The 18,399-nt window shown below is 54.5% G+C and overlaps 1 protein-coding gene across 2 annotated transcripts; it reads right to left on the minus strand.

Moving 5' to 3' along the window:
• Positions 1 to 4,571: 4,571 nt before the first annotated feature.
• Positions 4,572 to 11,698, minus strand: TMEM74B (transmembrane protein 74B). 2 transcript variants are annotated; one of them, XM_066386281.1, is made up of 2 exons: positions 11,549 to 11,698; positions 4,572 to 6,263 (listed from the first exon to the last, which is right to left on the minus strand). In XM_066386281.1, the coding sequence occupies exon 2, from the start codon at positions 6,220 to 6,222 to the stop codon at positions 5,518 to 5,520; it is 705 nt and encodes a 234-aa protein (XP_066242378.1). In that variant the 5' UTR covers positions 6,223 to 6,263; positions 11,549 to 11,698; the 3' UTR covers positions 4,572 to 5,517. The 2 variants fall into 2 exon arrangements, with proteins under 2 accessions (XP_066242378.1, XP_066242377.1); XM_066386280.1 differs by lacking the exon at positions 11,549 to 11,698 and adding an exon at positions 11,320 to 11,449.
• Positions 11,699 to 18,399: the final 6,701 nt, after the last annotated feature.

Below are 18,399 nucleotides of genomic sequence, written 5' to 3' on the forward strand. Positions count from 1 at the left end.
GCGTGAGCTCGAGTCCTCATCACAGCCCTAGGAGCTGAGGCCTGGGCGTCCCCGTTCTACAGATAGTGCAGTGCAGACCCCCCACAATGAGGCCCCTGCCTTTCAGCATGCCCTGCCCCGACACGCCAGCGCAGAACCTGGCCGACCTGTGTCTCCCCAACACACACCGGGTTGGTTTTGCCTCTGAGCCTCTGCTTATGCTGTTCCTCTGCCAAGAATACCTTCCCTGCTCTCCGCTCCCCCACATTGGATACCGCCTCACTGTTCAAGATTCCTGTTAGATATCATCCCATCCACGAAAGCCCCCTCGGACCCCAACTCGGTCAGATAATCCTTTACCGCCTCTGTCCCCCCCACACACATACACACACACACACACATGCACACACGCATGCACACGCACACACATGCATGCACACGCGCACACACGCATGCACACACAGCCTACCAGGCACTGTCCTGGCTCCCTAGATGGTCTGTGACCAACTCGCGGGCAGGGCCGTGTGCCCTGCGGTGCCTCGCCCAGGGAAGGTTGCAGATTAGTTGCCAATGACAGGACGAACGGATGTGAATGGCTGGCATCGCCCAGGGGCTACGAAGCGCCAGGCACTGTGCCGAGGGCGTCACAGGTGCCCTCCCATTTACTGCCCAACCTGCACTATGAAGAAGGCGCTGTTATCAGCACCCCCATTCTACAGCCGAGGAAACGGAGGCTCGGGTGCACTAAGCATCCGCCACGCACCAGGCAGACCCCAGAGCCAGGGCCTTTGTATTTGCACCCAACGGACGGTCGAGCCTCAGTGGACCCCCTCCAGAAGGGGCACCCCCCCACCACCACCACTCTGAGGAGGGAGAAAGCTCAGAAGTGCCCGGCCTCCTAGGAGGAGGAAGGTGACAACCCTGCCGCCCTCTGCGCCATTCGGCTCTCCTGGGCCCTCCCGTTCGCTCACGGACAGCCCGACCCAGGTGAGACAATGACATGGAGACGAGGGTGTCCGGGCCAAAGAGACGGCATGTCCAGGAGACAGCGACTGTCTCCAGCCAGGCTCTGGCCAGGGGGCACTGGGTTTTCTCAAAGGAGGGGAGCGGGAAGCTTGGGGAGCCTGTTGACTAAATCCTACCTGACTCCTCTACACTCTGTCCCTGAAGATACCCAGCGGCTGACCAGTAAATGCTAACATACCTCTAGGGACCAGGGGCTCCCTACCGCTCGAACCGCCGGCTTGATCCCAGCAAGCTTCTCCTTCCCTTAGCTGCAAGTTACCTCCTCGGGGACATCAAGGGGAACCCACTCTCTCCCAGAGAAAAGAGCCGGAGGGCATCCTCTTGACTTTGTCAATACCACTGACACCCCACTTTCCTCCCAGACAGAACCCGCATACAGAAATCCGCCTCCTGCAGCCTCTCTTAGTGCCTCCCTCCCCACCTCCTCCTCGTGCCCCTCCAAAGCTCTCCAAACGCGGGGTAACATGCGCTTAACTTTGAAAAACCTGTGCTTGGGTTTCCTGATTCCCTCGGTCCCTGGAGAAGACAGAGCGGAAAGGTGTCCAGTTTTATTTCAGAGGGTCAGAGAGGTGGCACGATTTGCCCGGAGGCCCACAGGAAAGGGGTGACCTGTAGGACCTCATTCACCTGGCTCCCAGCCCAGAACCGCACAGCATTTCGGGTGGAACACGCCTCCCCTTGCACCCAGGTGGGGAAGCAGGAAGGATACAGAGATGCCGGCTGAGTGGGGGGAGGACCCACTGTTGCTGAGAGGTCAGCATCTTGGGAACGGCAAAGCCTGTGGTTTCTGGAGAAAGAGAAACGTGATCGATAACCCAGAGGTTGCCCCGGCGTGGAGCTGCTGCAGGAGTCTCTGTCCTTGGCTTCCGAGCTAGGTCAGACAGGAGAGAGTGCTGGGGTGTGTGTGTGTGTGTGTGTGTGTGTGCGCGTGCGCGTATGCACAAGGTATATGCAGGTGAGTGTGCATGCATGCACAGGTGTGTGCTCCTGCATGTGTGCATGTGCATGCGTGTGTCGGTGTGTGCGTGCAAGGAGGAGGGCATTTTAAAGAGAGTCGCAGGGAAGGTAACGCTTACTCTAAGGCAGAGAGCAGTAATGGTGGAATCCTGGGCAGTGGGCATTGTCAGCTGGGAGACACACAGGGCCCCTGGGGTGAGCAGATGTGACGATGGATACTGGGGTCCCAAAGGTCCGAGCCTGGGCACTCAGGGACCTTGAGTGAGGAAGAAGCAGGCTGGTGTGGCTCACAGGCTCCTCAACACCCAGCAGATATCCCCCGAGACTAGCTGGAACTCGGAGTCTCCTGACAAGGCTGGGGACGAGGGGTCCTCTGCCATCTGCCCGTGGCTCTCCCCCAGGAAGTGGCACCGGGCCCTCACAGAGGAGGGCAAGGGGACGAGTGTAGGGGGCGCCAAGAGGCCAGGGGTGGGAAATAAGGTCAGGGAGGCCCAGGGGCCACACGGCTTAGGGTTTTACAAGCCACGGCAAGAGGGCGGACCCGAAACTTACGAAATTTAGGTGGCCATCCTTTTAAACCAAAAAAATTACACATAAACCTTTGACTCAAGGCCTTGGGGAGGGGCTTACGCAATGAGGGGCCAGAACACCCTCCTCTGGCCCCGGCCAGAATGTCTGCTTTTGCCCGGAGTGAGGAAGCTACCAGACGGTTCTGAGCAGAGTGACCCGCACCCATTAACCTTTTAACATCATCTGGCTGCGGAGTGGAGGCAGAGCCGGGGGACAGAGGGCGGGCGGTGGTCAGACTCCAAAGACAGGACCGAGACCGCTGATGGGCTGGGTAAGGGGCGCCAGAGAACAAAGGCAGAGAGTGGACCGTGAGGTTTTAGGCTGAACCCAGTTATCTGCAACGGAGGTGGGGGGGGAGAGCGCCCTCTGCGACCGGACCTCACTCCGCGCAGGTCCCCGTCTCCTCTCTTACCGCCCCGCCGAGCCCGGGCTCCCATTCTTCTGCTTCACAGACAGCGACACACTCAGAGAGGTCGAGTAACTTCCCTGAAGTCACACAGCCAGTAAATAGCAGAGTCTGGATTCAAACCCGGGTTTCCCCAACTCCCAAATCGATCGTCTGTTCTAATACACCAGGGGACAAAAAAAAAGCAAGATTTGGGGACCCTCGTATATCTAGGGACCATTCCACAACCCCCCTCCCCTCCCCCCGCCCCCCCCGCCCTCCAAAAACCCTGCAAAGAAAGTTCCCGGCACCCTCCTTCCTCCCTGACTCCTTCCGGACCCTGTTTCTCACCCACTGACTGGGAGACTTCAAGCTGCAGTCTTGAAACGGGGAAACGTTTTTTGGCATCCCTCAAGTGTTCTCAATCCACTGACAAGGTAGTGACTGCCTCCATCCATTACACACATTTTCTAAAGGCGGTTATTTTGCATGAGGACGCAGAGCAGCTAGCTCTCCGGCTTAGAGAAAACCTGGGACTCCTGGGATTTGATCTCCCACACGAGTGAGCCCCTCGACGCAGTTCGCTGCGTTTGAACGATAGGAACCAACGGTCCCGGCTGCATCCACGCCACAGGTTCAAGTCTCCAAAGGAGTCCCCCCACCCGTCCCAGCAATCCCTATGGCTCGGGTTGATGTGTTTACGATCTCCACGCTCACCGTGTGGGACGTTCAGTTCTCTGGTAGCTCACCTACAACGGTTCATGCTGCTTGTGGCATCCGCTCCCGGCTCCTGGTTCCTCCTCGGAGCCAGCACCCCCCCCCCGGGGGGGGGGGGTAGGGACACAGCAGGGGAAGCCCTGACTTGTGTATGCATCTTACACCGTCTGGAAGCTTTGTTCCTCTCAACCCACATCCCTTCCACACCGGGAGCAGCACCTCGCAGGACAAGCTGGACAGCTCTTGGCCCTCGCCGACCCCGCCCCGCCCCTTCCCCTCCCCTCCCCTCCCCAGCACTCGGCTCCTGGCAAAACCTGCTGCCAGCAGGGGCGGATATTTGATCTGCTGCAGAAGCTGTGATGTTACACTGCCCAGATGTTCCCCTCACCGGGCTGCAGGCTCCGGTTCTAGTGCTAATCAGGGCCTCTCTAGCCTAAGACCCCAGGGGCCACCCCCAAGAGACGGTCAGGACTCACGGCCCGCGTGACCCCGTGGAGAGGGAGTAACCAGCGCCCGCACGCCCACGGAGTCAAGGGGCTCACTGAGATGACCCCTTTGGGTCTTCACCCCGGCAGCCCAGACGGGACAGTGCCTCCCGCCGCCCTCACACACCTGTACCTCCTTGCCCACGGAGAACCCACGTCCCTTCCTCGTCAGTCGTTTAAAAAAAAGAGTCTGGCCGGAGCCTGGAGACATACGGTCGGCGAGAGAAACAGAACAGACTGGGCTCAACGTGGCCGGAGTTTCCAGGCCCCCTGAAGGTGCTTGGTTTCTCCCCAAATATTCTGGGGCTGCGCTGTACTGTGACGAAGGGGGAAGAGCGGGGAGATGACTAACTCAGCACTTAAGAAAAAAGGGTTGTTTTTTTTTGTGCTATCAGAATAAAGTCAGGCCCAAAAGACATACTGTGGGGGAGGGGGCGGCGATGCAGGCCCACCCACATCGTGTCCATAGAAACACAACAAAGGCCGCATCCTTTCTTGCATAAAAGACGCCTCTTGTTCAGGGAGTTGGGGGAAACCATGCGCTTAGGATCTAGTCACTGCAGGAAATTCAATCCCCAAACCAGAGCCAGGCTGTAGCACACTCAGGACTTAACCCGGCGTCACAGGGAGACTTAGGGGACTCTGGCCGGAGCGTGCGAGCTGCCGGCTGTGTGACCAGGCCGGCCAGCCAGGCCAGGCCAGAAAAGGGCGTGGAGCACGGTCAGCACCTGCTTGAACACCGTCCTCCCCTGAGCGAGCGGCCCCGGGGCCAATGCCCGGCTCCCATTCCCAGGGCAGGACTGCAGGGGCCCAAAGGGTCATGTCCAACCCTCACTCCACAGTCGAGGGGCCTGAGGTCCGGAGAGAGGAGGGTCACCCCGGTGACCCAGTGCTGACTTCTTCCACACGGTGAAGCCACCTCCCACCTGAGATGGTCAAGGCCAGAAGGTCCCCGCCAAGTCACCCAACACCCACACGTCGTTGCTGAGGTCAGGACAACAGAGATCCCGGAACTCCCCGAGGCACGGAGGACAGGGCGGGCCGCCTCTCAAACCGCTTGCTCTCAATCATCAGAAATGCCAAGAAATCTGATCCTCCCAGGGCAGCGGGTTCCAAACTTCTGTATTTTTAGCAGCAGAAGCCACCCTCCGAACAGAACCTCACGCAAAACCTCAAGCTACAACACGGCTCAGGCGGCCGCCCTCCACCGCCGAGCCCGAGCCAGGCCCCCGGCACCCCCTCCGGCACCCAGGGCACCTTCCCCAGCCAGCCAAGGCTCCGTCCGTCCGTCCGTCCGTCTGTCCGTGTGGAGCTCAGCCTGAACCCAAGGCCTTGGGGGTGGGGGTGGGGGGCCTGTAGCCCTGGAGCGGAAGCGGTCAGATCAAGCGGACTCTTCACTTAAGACCCCTGGAGCGGGCGGCCGGTCTCTGAGGCCTGGACGACTTCGTTCTCCACCAGGCCTTGGCCCCCGTCCCCACTGAGCTGTCTCAGCCGCAGGCTGATGGAGCCGTAGGTCTTCCTGACGCCCCTGCCGGGGGCAGAGGCCCGCCGGCGGTAGAGCTCGCCCCTGCACAGGGAGACCATCAGGAGCGCCGACAGGAGCATGCCGCCCACCGTGAGCAGCCCCAGGCCGGCGATGATGCACTTGTCCAGGTGGGCGCCCAGGCGGGCGTAGTACAGCTCCAGCCGCTCCATCTCCCGCGCCGTCACCGAGTCCGGGTTGACGCGGGCCTCGCGGGGGATGGCGTAGGCGGTCACCACCAGGAGGATCCCGCTCACCAGGAACACCAGAGCGGAGACGAAGCCGTAATCCACCGGGCGGCTCACGGGCTCCAGGCCTCCTGGCCCCTCCTCGGAACGCAGGGACAGGTCGTCCCGCTGGGACCGGGGCCTTGAGGGGACGCCCCTGGGGGAGCTGGGGGAGCTGCCCAGTCTGAGGTCCCCCGGGTTCTGGAAAGGGGTCTCATGCTCCTCCTCCGAGGAGAAGCAGGCGTTCTGCACACCCTCCCTGGGTGGGGCCGCCAGGCCCAGAGGAGCCGGTCTCCTTGGGGTCTGGGGACCGCGGCTGAGCGTCTTCAGTTCCAGGCCAGGGGGAGATGCCATTGGGAAGCAAGGTCCCAGCTCATCCCTCGGCCCCTTGCCAGCTGGAAGGGAAAACAGAAAGTCAGTCAAACGTAGCAGCCCCCCACCAGGATCCTGCCGGTGCAGGACGGCACCCTGGGCCCTGCTTGATGTGTGGCCCAGCGCCCACCTGGGGGAGCCTGCCAGGTAGCCGGAGGCGTGCCACGAGGCAGGGACAGCAGCGCGGGCCGTTCGCTGCGAGGGTCCTGCTCCCCCACTGGCTGCGGTGTGGCTCTGGGCAGTTCACTTCTCCTCTCTGGCCTCAGTTTCCCTGTCTATTAAATGGCAGGGCTACGGCCACTCCCCACTGAACGGGGCTGGTGTAGGGACTGAGATAATCCCTGTAAAGCGCTCATAACAGTAAGTGCTCAGTAAGAATCAGCAATGAGCTATTATTATGATGGAGGGAGCTCTGACACAGTGGATATCAGGCTCAAATCTCAGCTTCACTACTTGAGCTTGGGCAAGTGAGGTGACCACTCTTTCTTTCTTTTCTTTCTTTCTTTCTTTCTTTCTTTCTTTCTTTCTTTCTTTCTTTCTTTCTTTCTTTCTTTCTTTCTTTCTTTCTTTCTTTCTTTCTTTCTTTCTTTCTTTCTTTCTTTCTTTCTTTCTTTCTTTTTCTTTTTCTTTCTTTCTTTCTTTTTCTTTTTCTTTCTTTCTTTCTTTCTTTTTCTTTTTCTTTCTTTCTTTCTTTCTTTTTCTTTTTCTTTCTTTCTTTCTTTCTTTCTTTCTTTTTCTTTCTTTCTTTCTTTCTTTCTTTCTTTTTCTTTCTTTCTTTCTTTCTTTCTTTTTCTTTTTCTTTCTTTCTTTCTTTCTTTCTTTCTTTTTCTTTCTTTCTTTCTTTCTTTCTTTCTTTTTCTCTTTCTTTCTTTCTTTCTTTCTTTCTTTCTTTCTTTCTTTCTTTCTTTCTTTCTTTCTTTCTTTCTTTCTTTCTTCTTTCTTTCTTTCTTTCTTTCTTTCTTCTTTCTTTCTTCTTTCTTTCTTTCTTTCTTTCTTTCTTTCTTTCTTTCTTTCTTTCTTTCTTTCTCTCTCTCTCTCTCTTTCCTTCCTTTCCTTTCCTTTCCTTTCCTTTCCTTTCCTTTCTTTATTGAGAGAGGAAGGGGCAGAGACACAGAGAGAAAGAGACTTGTTGTTCCACTTATTCGTGCCGTTATGGTTTGTCTCTTGTACATACCCTGACCGGGGACCTAACCCGCAATCTTGGCACGTCGGGATGACACTCTAAAATCAACTGAGCTACCCGGCCAGGGCCCACACTCAGTGTTCTTATCTGTTAAATGGCAATAAGCAACATGCCTCCCTTCTAGGGTTGAGGTGAGGGTTTCATAAAATAATGCCTGTAAGGCCCAGTCCGTTCGGCGAACGGCCACTGTGTCTCCTCTCAAAGAGGAGAAAGTCAGGGAAGATTCCGGGAGTTGGTGGCATTTGAGCCAGATCTGAGAGCAGGGGTCCCCAAACTTTTTACACAGGGGGCCAGTTCACTGTCCCTCAGACCGTTGGAGGGCCGGACTATAAAAAAAACTATGAACAAATCCCTATGCACACTGCACATATCTTATTTTAAAGTAAAAAAACAAAATGGGAACAAATACAATATTTAAAATAAAGAACAAGTAAATTTAAATCAACAAACTGACCAGTATTTCAATGGGAACTATCGGCCTGCTTTTGGCTAATGTGATGGTCACTGTCTGGTTCCATATTTGTCACTGCTAGCCATAACAAGTGATGTGACATGCTTCCGGAGCTGTGACATGTGCGTCCTGCGTCACTGGAAGTAGTACTGTACGTGAGCGATGCTGCGCTTTGCGGCGCCACCACATACAGTACTCCACATACAGTACTCACTGACCACCAATGAAAGAGGTGCCCTTTCCGGAAGTGCAGCGGGGGCCGGATAAATGGCCTCAGGGGGCCGCATGCGGCCCGTGGGCCGTAGTTTGGGGACCTCTGCCTGAGAGGATGCGTAGGGACACCGGAGCAGTAAGAGTGGATGTGGGCATTCTGGACGGGGCTACGGGGTTCCTCGGAGGTCAGCTGGGACCAGCCCTCCATGGACTCGGGAAGCCAGGCCAAGGGGCCGGGGAGCTGAGGTGTCGGGGCAGGACGCGCTGACCTCCGCCTCGGTTTCAGAAAGCTCTCTCTGGCCGCTGTGTGGAAGACGGACAGACGGGAGGGCGAGTGGAGGCCAGAGGGGTGCGGGGAGAAATCTGATGCGGTCAGGGGAGGCCCGGACGGGGACGGAGAGGGAGGAGCATATTGGAGAGCCATGACTGAAGTCAAAGCCTTTCTGTAAGGAGAAGGCAGGGGGTGTCCCGGGGTGAGGACCCCAGAAGGGGAGGGGGGAGGGGAATGGGAAAGGGGGGCCTCTGCTCAAACAGGAGGTACCCCCCCAACACCTGAACACACACGTGCAGAGACAGACAGGCGGACAGGCAGGCAGGTAGCCACGTGCATCCCTGCCCAAGGACACCGGTGTATATACAGCCCAGGGGCCCCCTTTGGCTCCCAGAAGTTTTGGAGGTGGGGGTTGTTTGTTTCTGGTTTGTCCATTTGTTTTTGGTGAAGCATTTGCCAACATATAAAAAGCAAAAAAGTTTTACATTTTAAGCTTTGGATTCCTGGCTTCTCTTATACAATGGAGGAATCCTGCCCCCCACCCCCGGGGCCCCCATTCCCTCACAACACTCAGCTGGCGTTGACAATGGAGCCCCCCCCCCCACTGGCAGACCCAGTGCTGTCCCCCACAGGCCCCACCTCAGCCCCCCCCCCCCCCACTGGCAGACCCAGTGCTGTCCCCCACAGGCCCCACCTCAGCGCCCTTCCCCACCTGGAACGTAAAGTCCCTGGTCCCACAGCAGAACTACTCTGTTCCTCGTACACACGATGTCCCGGCAGTACATATACCCGGGGCCCTAGGCACGAAGACCCCAGTCCCCACACTGTCACAGAGACCCCCGTACAGAGCGGCTCACACGCTCTGGTGTGTCTAACTCTCTCTCTCTCTCTCACACACACACACACACACACACACACACACACACGATTCTAAGGTGTTTCTCTGCACTCTCTCCCATGCCTGAGTTTATTTTCCAGTGCATTGTGGTTCCAAGCAGGGTGTCTGTGTGTGTGTGTGTGTGTGTGTGTGTGTGTGAGTGTCTGTCTGTCTGTGTGAGGGAGAGAAAGAATATGAGTAAATTAACGCAGTGAAAAATGAATGGAATGGATGAATGACGCTCTCAGAGCCTCCGTGCAGGAAGGCAGGCACACTTTTCGATCTTTCTGATCTTTTTCCCCAACGTGGACTTGCACTGGGCATCTCTGAGCACACACGGGGCCTTTCATCTGACTACAAAGCCTGTGTCCACTTACAACCCATTCCCATGGCCATATCCCTCTTTCCCGGGTCCCAATTTAACAACTGTGTGCTGAACACCTACCTACACTCCTTGTCGGACCCCGTCATGGGCACTTCCCTCAGGAGTATCTCAGAGACCCCCCCCCACCCACCCCAGTCCTGAGATCAGGACTCACTACCTCCGTTGGAGAACACACGGCCAGGATCCCTCAGTGTGCACGTGGGCACCGGAAGGGTCAACACCGGTTCCCTAGGAACCGCCCTCGCCTACAAACCTGCAAAAGCCCACCCGCTCCTGCACCACGGGCATCACTCCAGCCTCCCTCCGGGGCTCTTCCAGCCCTCGCTCTAGACTAGGTCCCGCTGTTGCTGTTTAACAGCCATTGTGAGACAGGCAGACAATCCCTCCCACGCCAGGGGTGAGGGAGGCTGACTGACTCCAGGCCGGGCTGGGCCCTGCCCAGACTGCCCACGCTCCTGGTAAACCACGAGGAGATGTATGTCATTTGGGTTCTCTTCTCTTGGCACCGAAAGCATTTTCCTGAGGGCCTGGCCACACAGGGACTGGCAGGGACAGCTCCTGCCCAGGGGGTGTCCAGATGCGCCCACCCCCAGGATTTTCAGCCCTCTCCAGAGAACCCCAGTTCCGGCAGTGCCCCAGGTGCCACCCTCCGAGCCCGGCTCGCCGCCGATGCCTCTGCATCCCAGAGGAAACCCAGGGCGCCCGCATTCTGGCAGCGGGCCTCTCACCAGCAGGAGCCCAAAACTTTTTCCTTAGGATGGGGAGTTAGGAAAAGGGCAGAGGAAAAGGAGACTTCCTCGTACCCAGAGTTACTGTGTGTCTGTCACGCACGGGGTCACAGGTACCTACAGGCAAGGACACGTCTGGAGAAGCAAACTGACCAAGATGCTGGGGTACGCTGCTCACACCCCGCAACTGGACAGGTGCCACTCCCAATTTCACCTGCCGTCCAACAGGACCCGAAAGGCACACCCCAGTTCTCCACTCACACCCCAGGGGCCGTCTCCACTCGGAGCACCCACAGACGTAGGAAGACACGCGGTGTGACCCACAGATTCGCAGGCCACATTGGTACACACACCCAGAGGAACAGAGCTGGTTACACACACACACACACACACACACACACACACACCCCACACTCACTCACACACAGAGCTAACTACCCCCAGGACCGCTAAGATCTAAGCCAGACCCACTACAACCCACCCGGGGCCAGCACCCCACGCACCCGCCCCCACTAACACGCGGAAAGACAGATGCACAGCAGGCATGGGTGAAGCTTCACAAAACCCAATCGACAGATACACGCACGAGTTGTACACAAAGCCTTGGGGCGCGCACATACGCACACGCAGGTCCACGCTGCTGTACCCAAAGTTCCGCGCAGGAAGCGCCAACACCCGGCTGCCCGCCGCTCCCGCGCGCCCAACTGCCCGCAGCTCACACCCCCTGCTCCTGCCCTTGACCACAAACACTACCGGGCCGGGCCGGGCCGGGCCGGGTCGGGCGGCGCCGGCAGCAGGGTGGCCAGGCGGTCCAAGGAGGCCAGGCTCCGCGAGAGCCGGCGTGCGCCCGGGTCCCCTGGCCGCATGCCCTTCGGCCGGGCCGCGAGGTCAGGCTCGCTCCCGGTCGCCGCCCTCCCCGCCGCGGGCCTCAGCCTCCCGCCGCCCCCGCAGCCCTCCCTCCGCGTGCGTACCTGTGCCGGGCCTCCCTCCCTGCTCCCCACGCGGGCGGCCAGCGGGAGGGCGAGGGGAGGGCGCGTCCTTCCCGGCGCCCACCCGCCTCCCTGCAGCCGGCGCCGGCCCGCCGCTGTCACCGCTGCGGCGCAGCCCGGGAGGGATCGGGCCCGGCCGCCGCCGCCTCGCCCTCCCCGGATCCCGCCCCCTTCCCGGCCCGGCGCGGAGCCGCTGCCGAGGCGCACGTACCTGCTCGCGCCGCGCGGGGCTGCACGGCGGCGGCCGCGGCCGCTGGGAGCTCCTGGGAGGAGGGACAAGGGAAGGGGCGGGAGCCGGGGACAGCCGAGCGCAGGGAGCGAGCTCCGCCCGCGGCCGGCGAGGGCGCCCGGAGAGTTAGGATGGGGAGGCCCGGGGGGGCGGGGAACGGACTGAGCTAAGGATGGGGGCACACGGCTCCATCCTTCTTCCCCTCCTTCGGGTTTATCTGCGGGTCAAGGGAACTGAAGCTTCGAGCGCTAGTTGCCCGGGCGCAGGGGCGGGGCGTGGGGAGGGGGTGCCGAAGGAGACCCTCCCCCGCCGCTTGCCTGTCTGTACCGCTGGGGACCCGGGACTGCGCCACGCTCAGACGCTGCCTTCCCGCCCCAACCCTGCCCTCTCGCGCGCAACGCACGCGGCCCCCAGGTGGGACCCAGGTCCCTAGGTCCGGACAGTCCTCGCAGACGCATGCGGCTCCGTGGCACAAGGGCGCCACCTGAAGGCTGGAAGAAAGCCTTTAAGGGACCCCCCCCCCCCAACCACCACCACCTCTACCACCTTTTCCCCTGCTCTTCTTTCTCAGTGGGACAGTGGGGTGCACAGCCCCCCAAGCGATGTGCTTTCCTGGTTCCCTGGAGCCCAGCGCGGTGGATGTGGGAGACAGGTGGTGAACAGGGGTGACTTTTACTCTGTTTCTGTCTTTTATCAGGGAGCAGATTAAGGTGAAACAAGCGAGGTACCCAGAGCACACAAGTTAAAGAGACACTCCCCCTTTGGGCGCCCAGGCCAAGTCCAGAGAGAAGTTTGGTCTGAAGATAAAGGGTTCCTGAGAAGACTCGTTGGCCACCAGCGTGACCTCAGCTAAGTCCTCTTGCCTCTGTGAGCCTCAGTTGTCGCCCCTGCTGATGGAATCATGACAATGCAAGCCCCCGGCCTCTTTGACAGGGTTAGCGGAGGTCGGCCATCTGGAACGATAAGCAGAGGAGGTGCCCTGTCCAATTTGTTGCACATCAACAGATGCAATAATGATAATAATACTAATTATAATAATTGACAGAATTCACCATCCATTAATCACAAAAACTCTCAACAAAGTGGGTATAGAGCGAAGGTACCTCAACATAATAAAGGCCCTTTACGACAAGCCCAGAACTAATATCACAGGCAGCACCGAAAAGCAGAAAGCACTTCCTCCAAGATCAGGAACAAGACAAGCCCACTCTCACCCCTTTTATTCAATGTGGTCTTGGAAGTCCTAGCCAGAGCAACGAGGCAATGAAGAGCATCCAAACTGGACAGGAAGAAGTGAAACTGTCCCTATTTGCAGATAACAGTATCCAGGGTGAGGCAAAAGTAGGTTTACAGCTGTGCGTATGCAAAACACAAGAGTTTATTCTTCTATTATTTATTAGATATTGTATTATTTTTCATACATGCAGCTGTAAACCTACTTTGGCTCTTAGTTTTATTGATCTCTTCTACTATCTTTTTAGTCTTTATTTCATTTATATCTGCTCTAATCTTTTATTTCTTCTACTAACTTTAGGCTCCTTTTTTTCTTCTCTTTCTAATTCCTTGAGGGGTAAAGTTAGGCTGTTTATTTCAGACTTTTCTTTTTTTTTTCTTTTTTTTTTTACCGAGGTTTGTTTGTTTGTTTGTTTTGTATTTTTCTGAAGCTGGAAACGGGGAGAGACAGACTCCCGCATGCGCCCGACCGGGATCCACCCGGCACGCCCACCAGGGGCGAAGCTCTGCCCACCAAGGGGTGATGCTCTGCCCCTCCGGGGCGTCGCTCTGCCGCGACCAGAGCCACTCTAGCGCCTGGGGCAGAGGCCAAGGAGCCATCCCCAGCGCCTGGGCCATCTTTGCTCCAATGGAGCCTTGGCTGCAGGAGGGGAAGAGAGAGACAGAGAGGAAGGAGGGGGGGTGGAGAAGCAAATGGGCGCTTCTCCTATGTGCCCTGGCCGGGAATCGAACCCAGGTCCCCTGCACGCCAGGCCGATGCTCTACCGCTGAGCCAGCCGGCCAGGGCCTATTTCAGACTTTTCTTGTTTCTTGACGTAGGTATATTGTTCCAAGCTTCCCTCTGAGAACTCCTTTCGCCACATCCCACACATGTTGGTGTCTTATATTTCCATTTCATTTCATTTGTCTCAAGGTGTTTTTCATTTCTCCTTTGATTTCTTCTTTGATTGGTTGTTCAGCAGCATGGTGTTTAATCTCCATCAGTTTGTGTATTTTCCAGTTTTCTTGGCATAATCACATCAGTTTGATTTCTTCTTTGACCCAGTGGCTGTTCAGAAGCATATTGTTTAATCCCTGTATATTTGCAAATTTTCTAGTTTCCTTTGTGTAACTAATTTCTAGCTTTCATCCCACTGTGTTCAGAAAAGATGCTTAATGTGATTTCAGTCCTCTTAAATTTGTTAAGACTTGTGTTGTGGCCTAACGAATGATCTAACTTGGAAAATGATTCATGTGCACTTGAGAAGCATGTTTATTATTATTATTATTATTATTCAGTGAGAGGAGGGGAGGCAGAGAGACCGACTCCCACATGCCCCTTGACTGGGATCTACTCAGCAAGCCCCTACCAGGCAATGTTCTGTCCATCTGGGGTGTTGCTCTGTTGCTCAGCAACCGAGCTCTTCTTAGCATCTGAGGTGGAAGCCATGGAGCCATCCTCTGCACCTGGGGCCAACTCTCTCCAACAGAGCCATGGCTACAGGAGGGGAAGAGAGAGAGAGAGAGAGAGAGAGAAAGAGAGAGAGAGAGAGAGAAGCAAGAGGGGGAAGGGTGGAGAAGCTGATGGGCGCTTCTCCTGTGTGCCCTGACCAGGAATCGAACCTGGGCCATCCACATGCTGGACCAACGCTCTACCACTGAGCCAACAGGCCAGGCCAAATGTGTATTATTTTTATGGAGTGTTCTATAAATATCTGTTAAGTCCATCTAGTCCAAGGTGCCATTTAAGGCCAATGTTTCCTTATTGATTTTCTGTCTAGATTATCTATTCACTGATGGAAATGAGGTATTAAAGTCCTCTATCTGTTTCTCCCTCCCTTAATATTTACAGACCTTAAGGTCTGTTGATATTTTTATATTTAGGTGCTCCTGTGTTGGGTGCATTCATGTTTGCATGTTATATGTTCTTGTCAGCTTGGCCCCTTTATCATTATAGAATGCCCTTCTTTATCTCTTATTGCAGTCTTTGTTTTAAGGTCTGTTTTACCTGGTAGAAGTATGGCTATCCCAGCTTTCTTTAGCTTTCCACTCGTAGGGAATATTTTTTTTCCCATTCCTTCACTTTCAGTGTGTGTGTGTTCCTACATCTAAAGTGAGCATTCTTGTAGGCAGCATGTAGGTGGGACTTATTTTTTTTCATCCATCCAGGCACTCAGTCTTTTGATTGGAAGATCTAGTCCATTTACCTTTAAAACAATTGTTAATAGGCACATGCTTATTGCCATTTTGTAAATAGTTTTCTGGCTGGTTTGTAGCACCTCTCTGTTCCTTTCTTCTTCTTTTGCTTTTCTCCTTTGTGGTTTAATGACTTTCTTTAGTTCTATGCTTTTATTTCTTTCTGATTATCTTTTGTGTCTATATGATGGGTTTTGCTTTGTAGTTACCACGAGGCTTACAGAAAACACCTTATATCTGTAACAGTCTGTTATGAGTCGAGAACAACTTAAGTTTGATCTCATTGAATAAAGTTCACCATTATTTCTCCCGCACACGTTTTGTTTTTGATGTCACATTTTAATCTTTTTCATCTTGTGTCTCCCTTAAATAATGATTGTAATCATAGTTAATTTCACTACTTTTGTCTTCTAACCTTCATACTAGCTTTATAATTGATTCAATCACCACTTATACTATAGATTTGCCTTTCCAGTGAGATCTATTCTTTAATATATATTCTTGTTACTAACTAGCAACCTTTCTTTTTATAGCTTAAAGAAGTTCCTTTAACATTTCCTGTAAGACCGATTTCATGGTGATGAACATGTTTAGCTTTTCCCATTCTGGAAGATTCTTTATCTCTCCTTTACTTCTGAGTAACTTTGCTGGATAGAGTATTCTTAGTTGGAAATTTTATTGTTTCAGCACTTTGAATAGATCATGCCATCTCTTCTGTCCTGTGAAGTTTCTGCTGAAAGATCTGCTTATAGTCTGATGGGGTGGGGAGTTCCCTTGTCCATAACAAGTTGTTTTTCTTGCTGCTTTTAAACATTCTCTCCTTAGCTTTAATTTTTGACATTTTAACTAGAATGTGTCTTGGTGTGGGTCTTGTTGAGTTCCTCTTATTTGGAACTCTCTGGGCTTCCTGGATCTGGATGTCTGTTTCTTTCCCCAGGTTAGGGAACTTTTCAGCCATTGTCTTTTTCCAGATAATATTTCTGCCCCTTTCTCTTTCTCTTCTCCTTGTGAGAGCCCTATGATTCAAATCTGAGGCTGTTTGAGTCCCTGAAGCTGTCTTCACTGGTGGTGGTTTTTTCTCATTCTTTTTTCTTTTTGCTGCTGTTTACCTTTGCATACTTTTTTTTTTTTTACAGAGACGGAGAGAGAGAGAGAGAGAGAGAGAGAGAGTCAGAGAGAGGGATAGGGACAGACAGACAGGAACGGAGAGAGATGAGAAGCATCAATCATTAGTTTTTCATTGCGCATTGCGACACCTTGGTTGTTCATTGACTGCTTTCTCATATGTGCCTTGACCACGGGCCTTCAGCAGACCGAGTAACCCCTTGCTCGAGCCAGTGACCTTGGGTCCAAGCTGGTGAGCTTTGCTCAAACCAGATGAGCCCGTGCTCAAGCTGGCGACCTCGGGGTTTCGATCCTGGGTCCTCTGCATCCCAGTCCGATGCTCTATTCACTGCGCCACCACCTGGTCAGGCTACCTTTGCATACTTTTAAAAGCTGGTACCTGAGGATCTGGCTTCCACTCAGCCTGTATCGAGGTCCTGAGATCCTCCCCTTTGCGATGCTCACAGGTCTCGCGAGGTACATCCTCAACTCCTGGGAGCTACTGAGCACATAACAGGCTGCTTGGACAAGTACGAAGGTTTAGGAGACAGCCAAGAAAGGGCTGAGGCAGGGCTGAATAATGACAGTCCATTTCTTCCACAAGCCCACTCCTGTCTGGACGGGGAGAGGTGGTGGTTTTCATTGGCCGTCTGGAGACAGCACAGAGAGTCCAGCAGAGGGAGAAACACAGGGGTATATTGTAAATGAAAGAGCAAGTTAAAAAAAAAAAAATCCTTCCTGCAGTGTAGATAAGTATCTCACCTGATAAAGACTTTAAAGCAGGGGTCCCCAAACTTTTTACACAGGGGGCCAGTTCACTGTCCCTCAGACCATTGGAGGGCCAGACTATAAAAAAAAAAACTATGAACAAATCCCTATGCACACTGCACATATTTTAAAGTAAAAAAAAACAAAACGGGAACAAATATAACATTTAAAATAAAGAACAAGTAAATTTAAATCAACAAACTGACCAGTATTTCAATGGGAACTATGCTCCTCTCACTGACCACCAATGAAAGAGGTGCCCTTCCAGAAGTGCGGTGGGGGCGGGATAAATGGCCTCAGGGGGCCGCATGTGGCCCGCGGGCCGTAGTTTGGGGACCCCTGCTTTAAAGGAATGGTCGTAAGGATGCTCTCTGAACTGGGGGAGAAGAACAGATGAACCCAAGGGGAGCTTCCACAAAGAGAAAATGAGCAGGCATTCTAGACGGGTGAACTGGGTGGGCTTCCTCCCTCCCCTCGGGAAGCTTGTATTCCAGGGGGAGAAGAAGGAAAGGAAGGGGGAGAAGACTGCGCCGTCGCCAGTGCTGCAGAGCAGAGGCGCGTGGGCGGGGCGAACCTGCAGCCACCTGCAGACCTGGCTGGGCCCACCCAGAGCGCTCGAATCCCCAGCGGAAGCGAGGGCTGAGCGGAAATCGGAAGGATGGACAGGAGGCAGCCAGGTAGAGAGGGCCAGGAGGAGAGTCCCCCAGCAGCAGGAGTGGCGTGGGCCAAGGCCCTCGGAGAGAAAGGAGCGTGGTGACTGTGAGGCTTGGAAGAGACCAGAGTGGTTGCCATGGAGGCCTCAGAAACGAAAGAGAGAAGTCTGGACGATCAGCAGGCCAGGTCGCTGCAGAACCTTGTAGGCCAAAGGGTTGGTTCTTTTTAAAATTTTCTACTGATTTGAGAGAGGGAGAGAAGAAAGGGGGGGGTGGAGGGAGAGAGAGAGAAAAGCATCAACTCTTTGTTCCACTTAGTTGTTCCATTTAGTCGGGCACTCATCGATTGCTTCTTGTTTGTGCCCTGACTGGGGATGGGACCTGTGACCTTGGCTCACTGGGTTGACGCTCTATCCACCGGGCCACCAGGCAGGGGCAGAGCGTGAGTTCTTTACCGCCAGAGCAGTGGGAAGCCACTGGTCGGTGAGAGTAAGGCGTTAAAATCTTTTCATCTTTTACATGAAAATTATACCTTGAGTTAACTGTCTGGTGCTGTTTCCTTGGAAACAGATAAACCTATGTCCACTATGTTACTAGGCAACGTTGCTGTGATAAAAAAAAAAAAAAAAAATGACCCCTGAGGAGGAGGCTAGAATGTGGTGATGGATGAGAATTGGAGCTACCGGGATGAACTCAAGCTTAGCTTAATATAGATGCAGATGATTCCGAATAGATGTATTTATAGGGAAGCATAGATTTCTCTCCTCTGTCAGCCAGGAGGTCCCAGAAACAATGCTGCGTAACAATGAGCACACCTAGCACCCAGATCTTGGTCTCTAACACCATTCTCCAGGAAAAGGAACCAGGGGAAATGGGGCTGATTCTAGGACTGGGGCAGAA

This window comes from Saccopteryx leptura, chromosome 5, assembly GCF_036850995.1.
Source record: "Saccopteryx leptura isolate mSacLep1 chromosome 5, mSacLep1_pri_phased_curated, whole genome shotgun sequence".
NCBI lineage: Eukaryota > Metazoa > Chordata > Mammalia > Chiroptera > Emballonuridae > Saccopteryx > Saccopteryx leptura.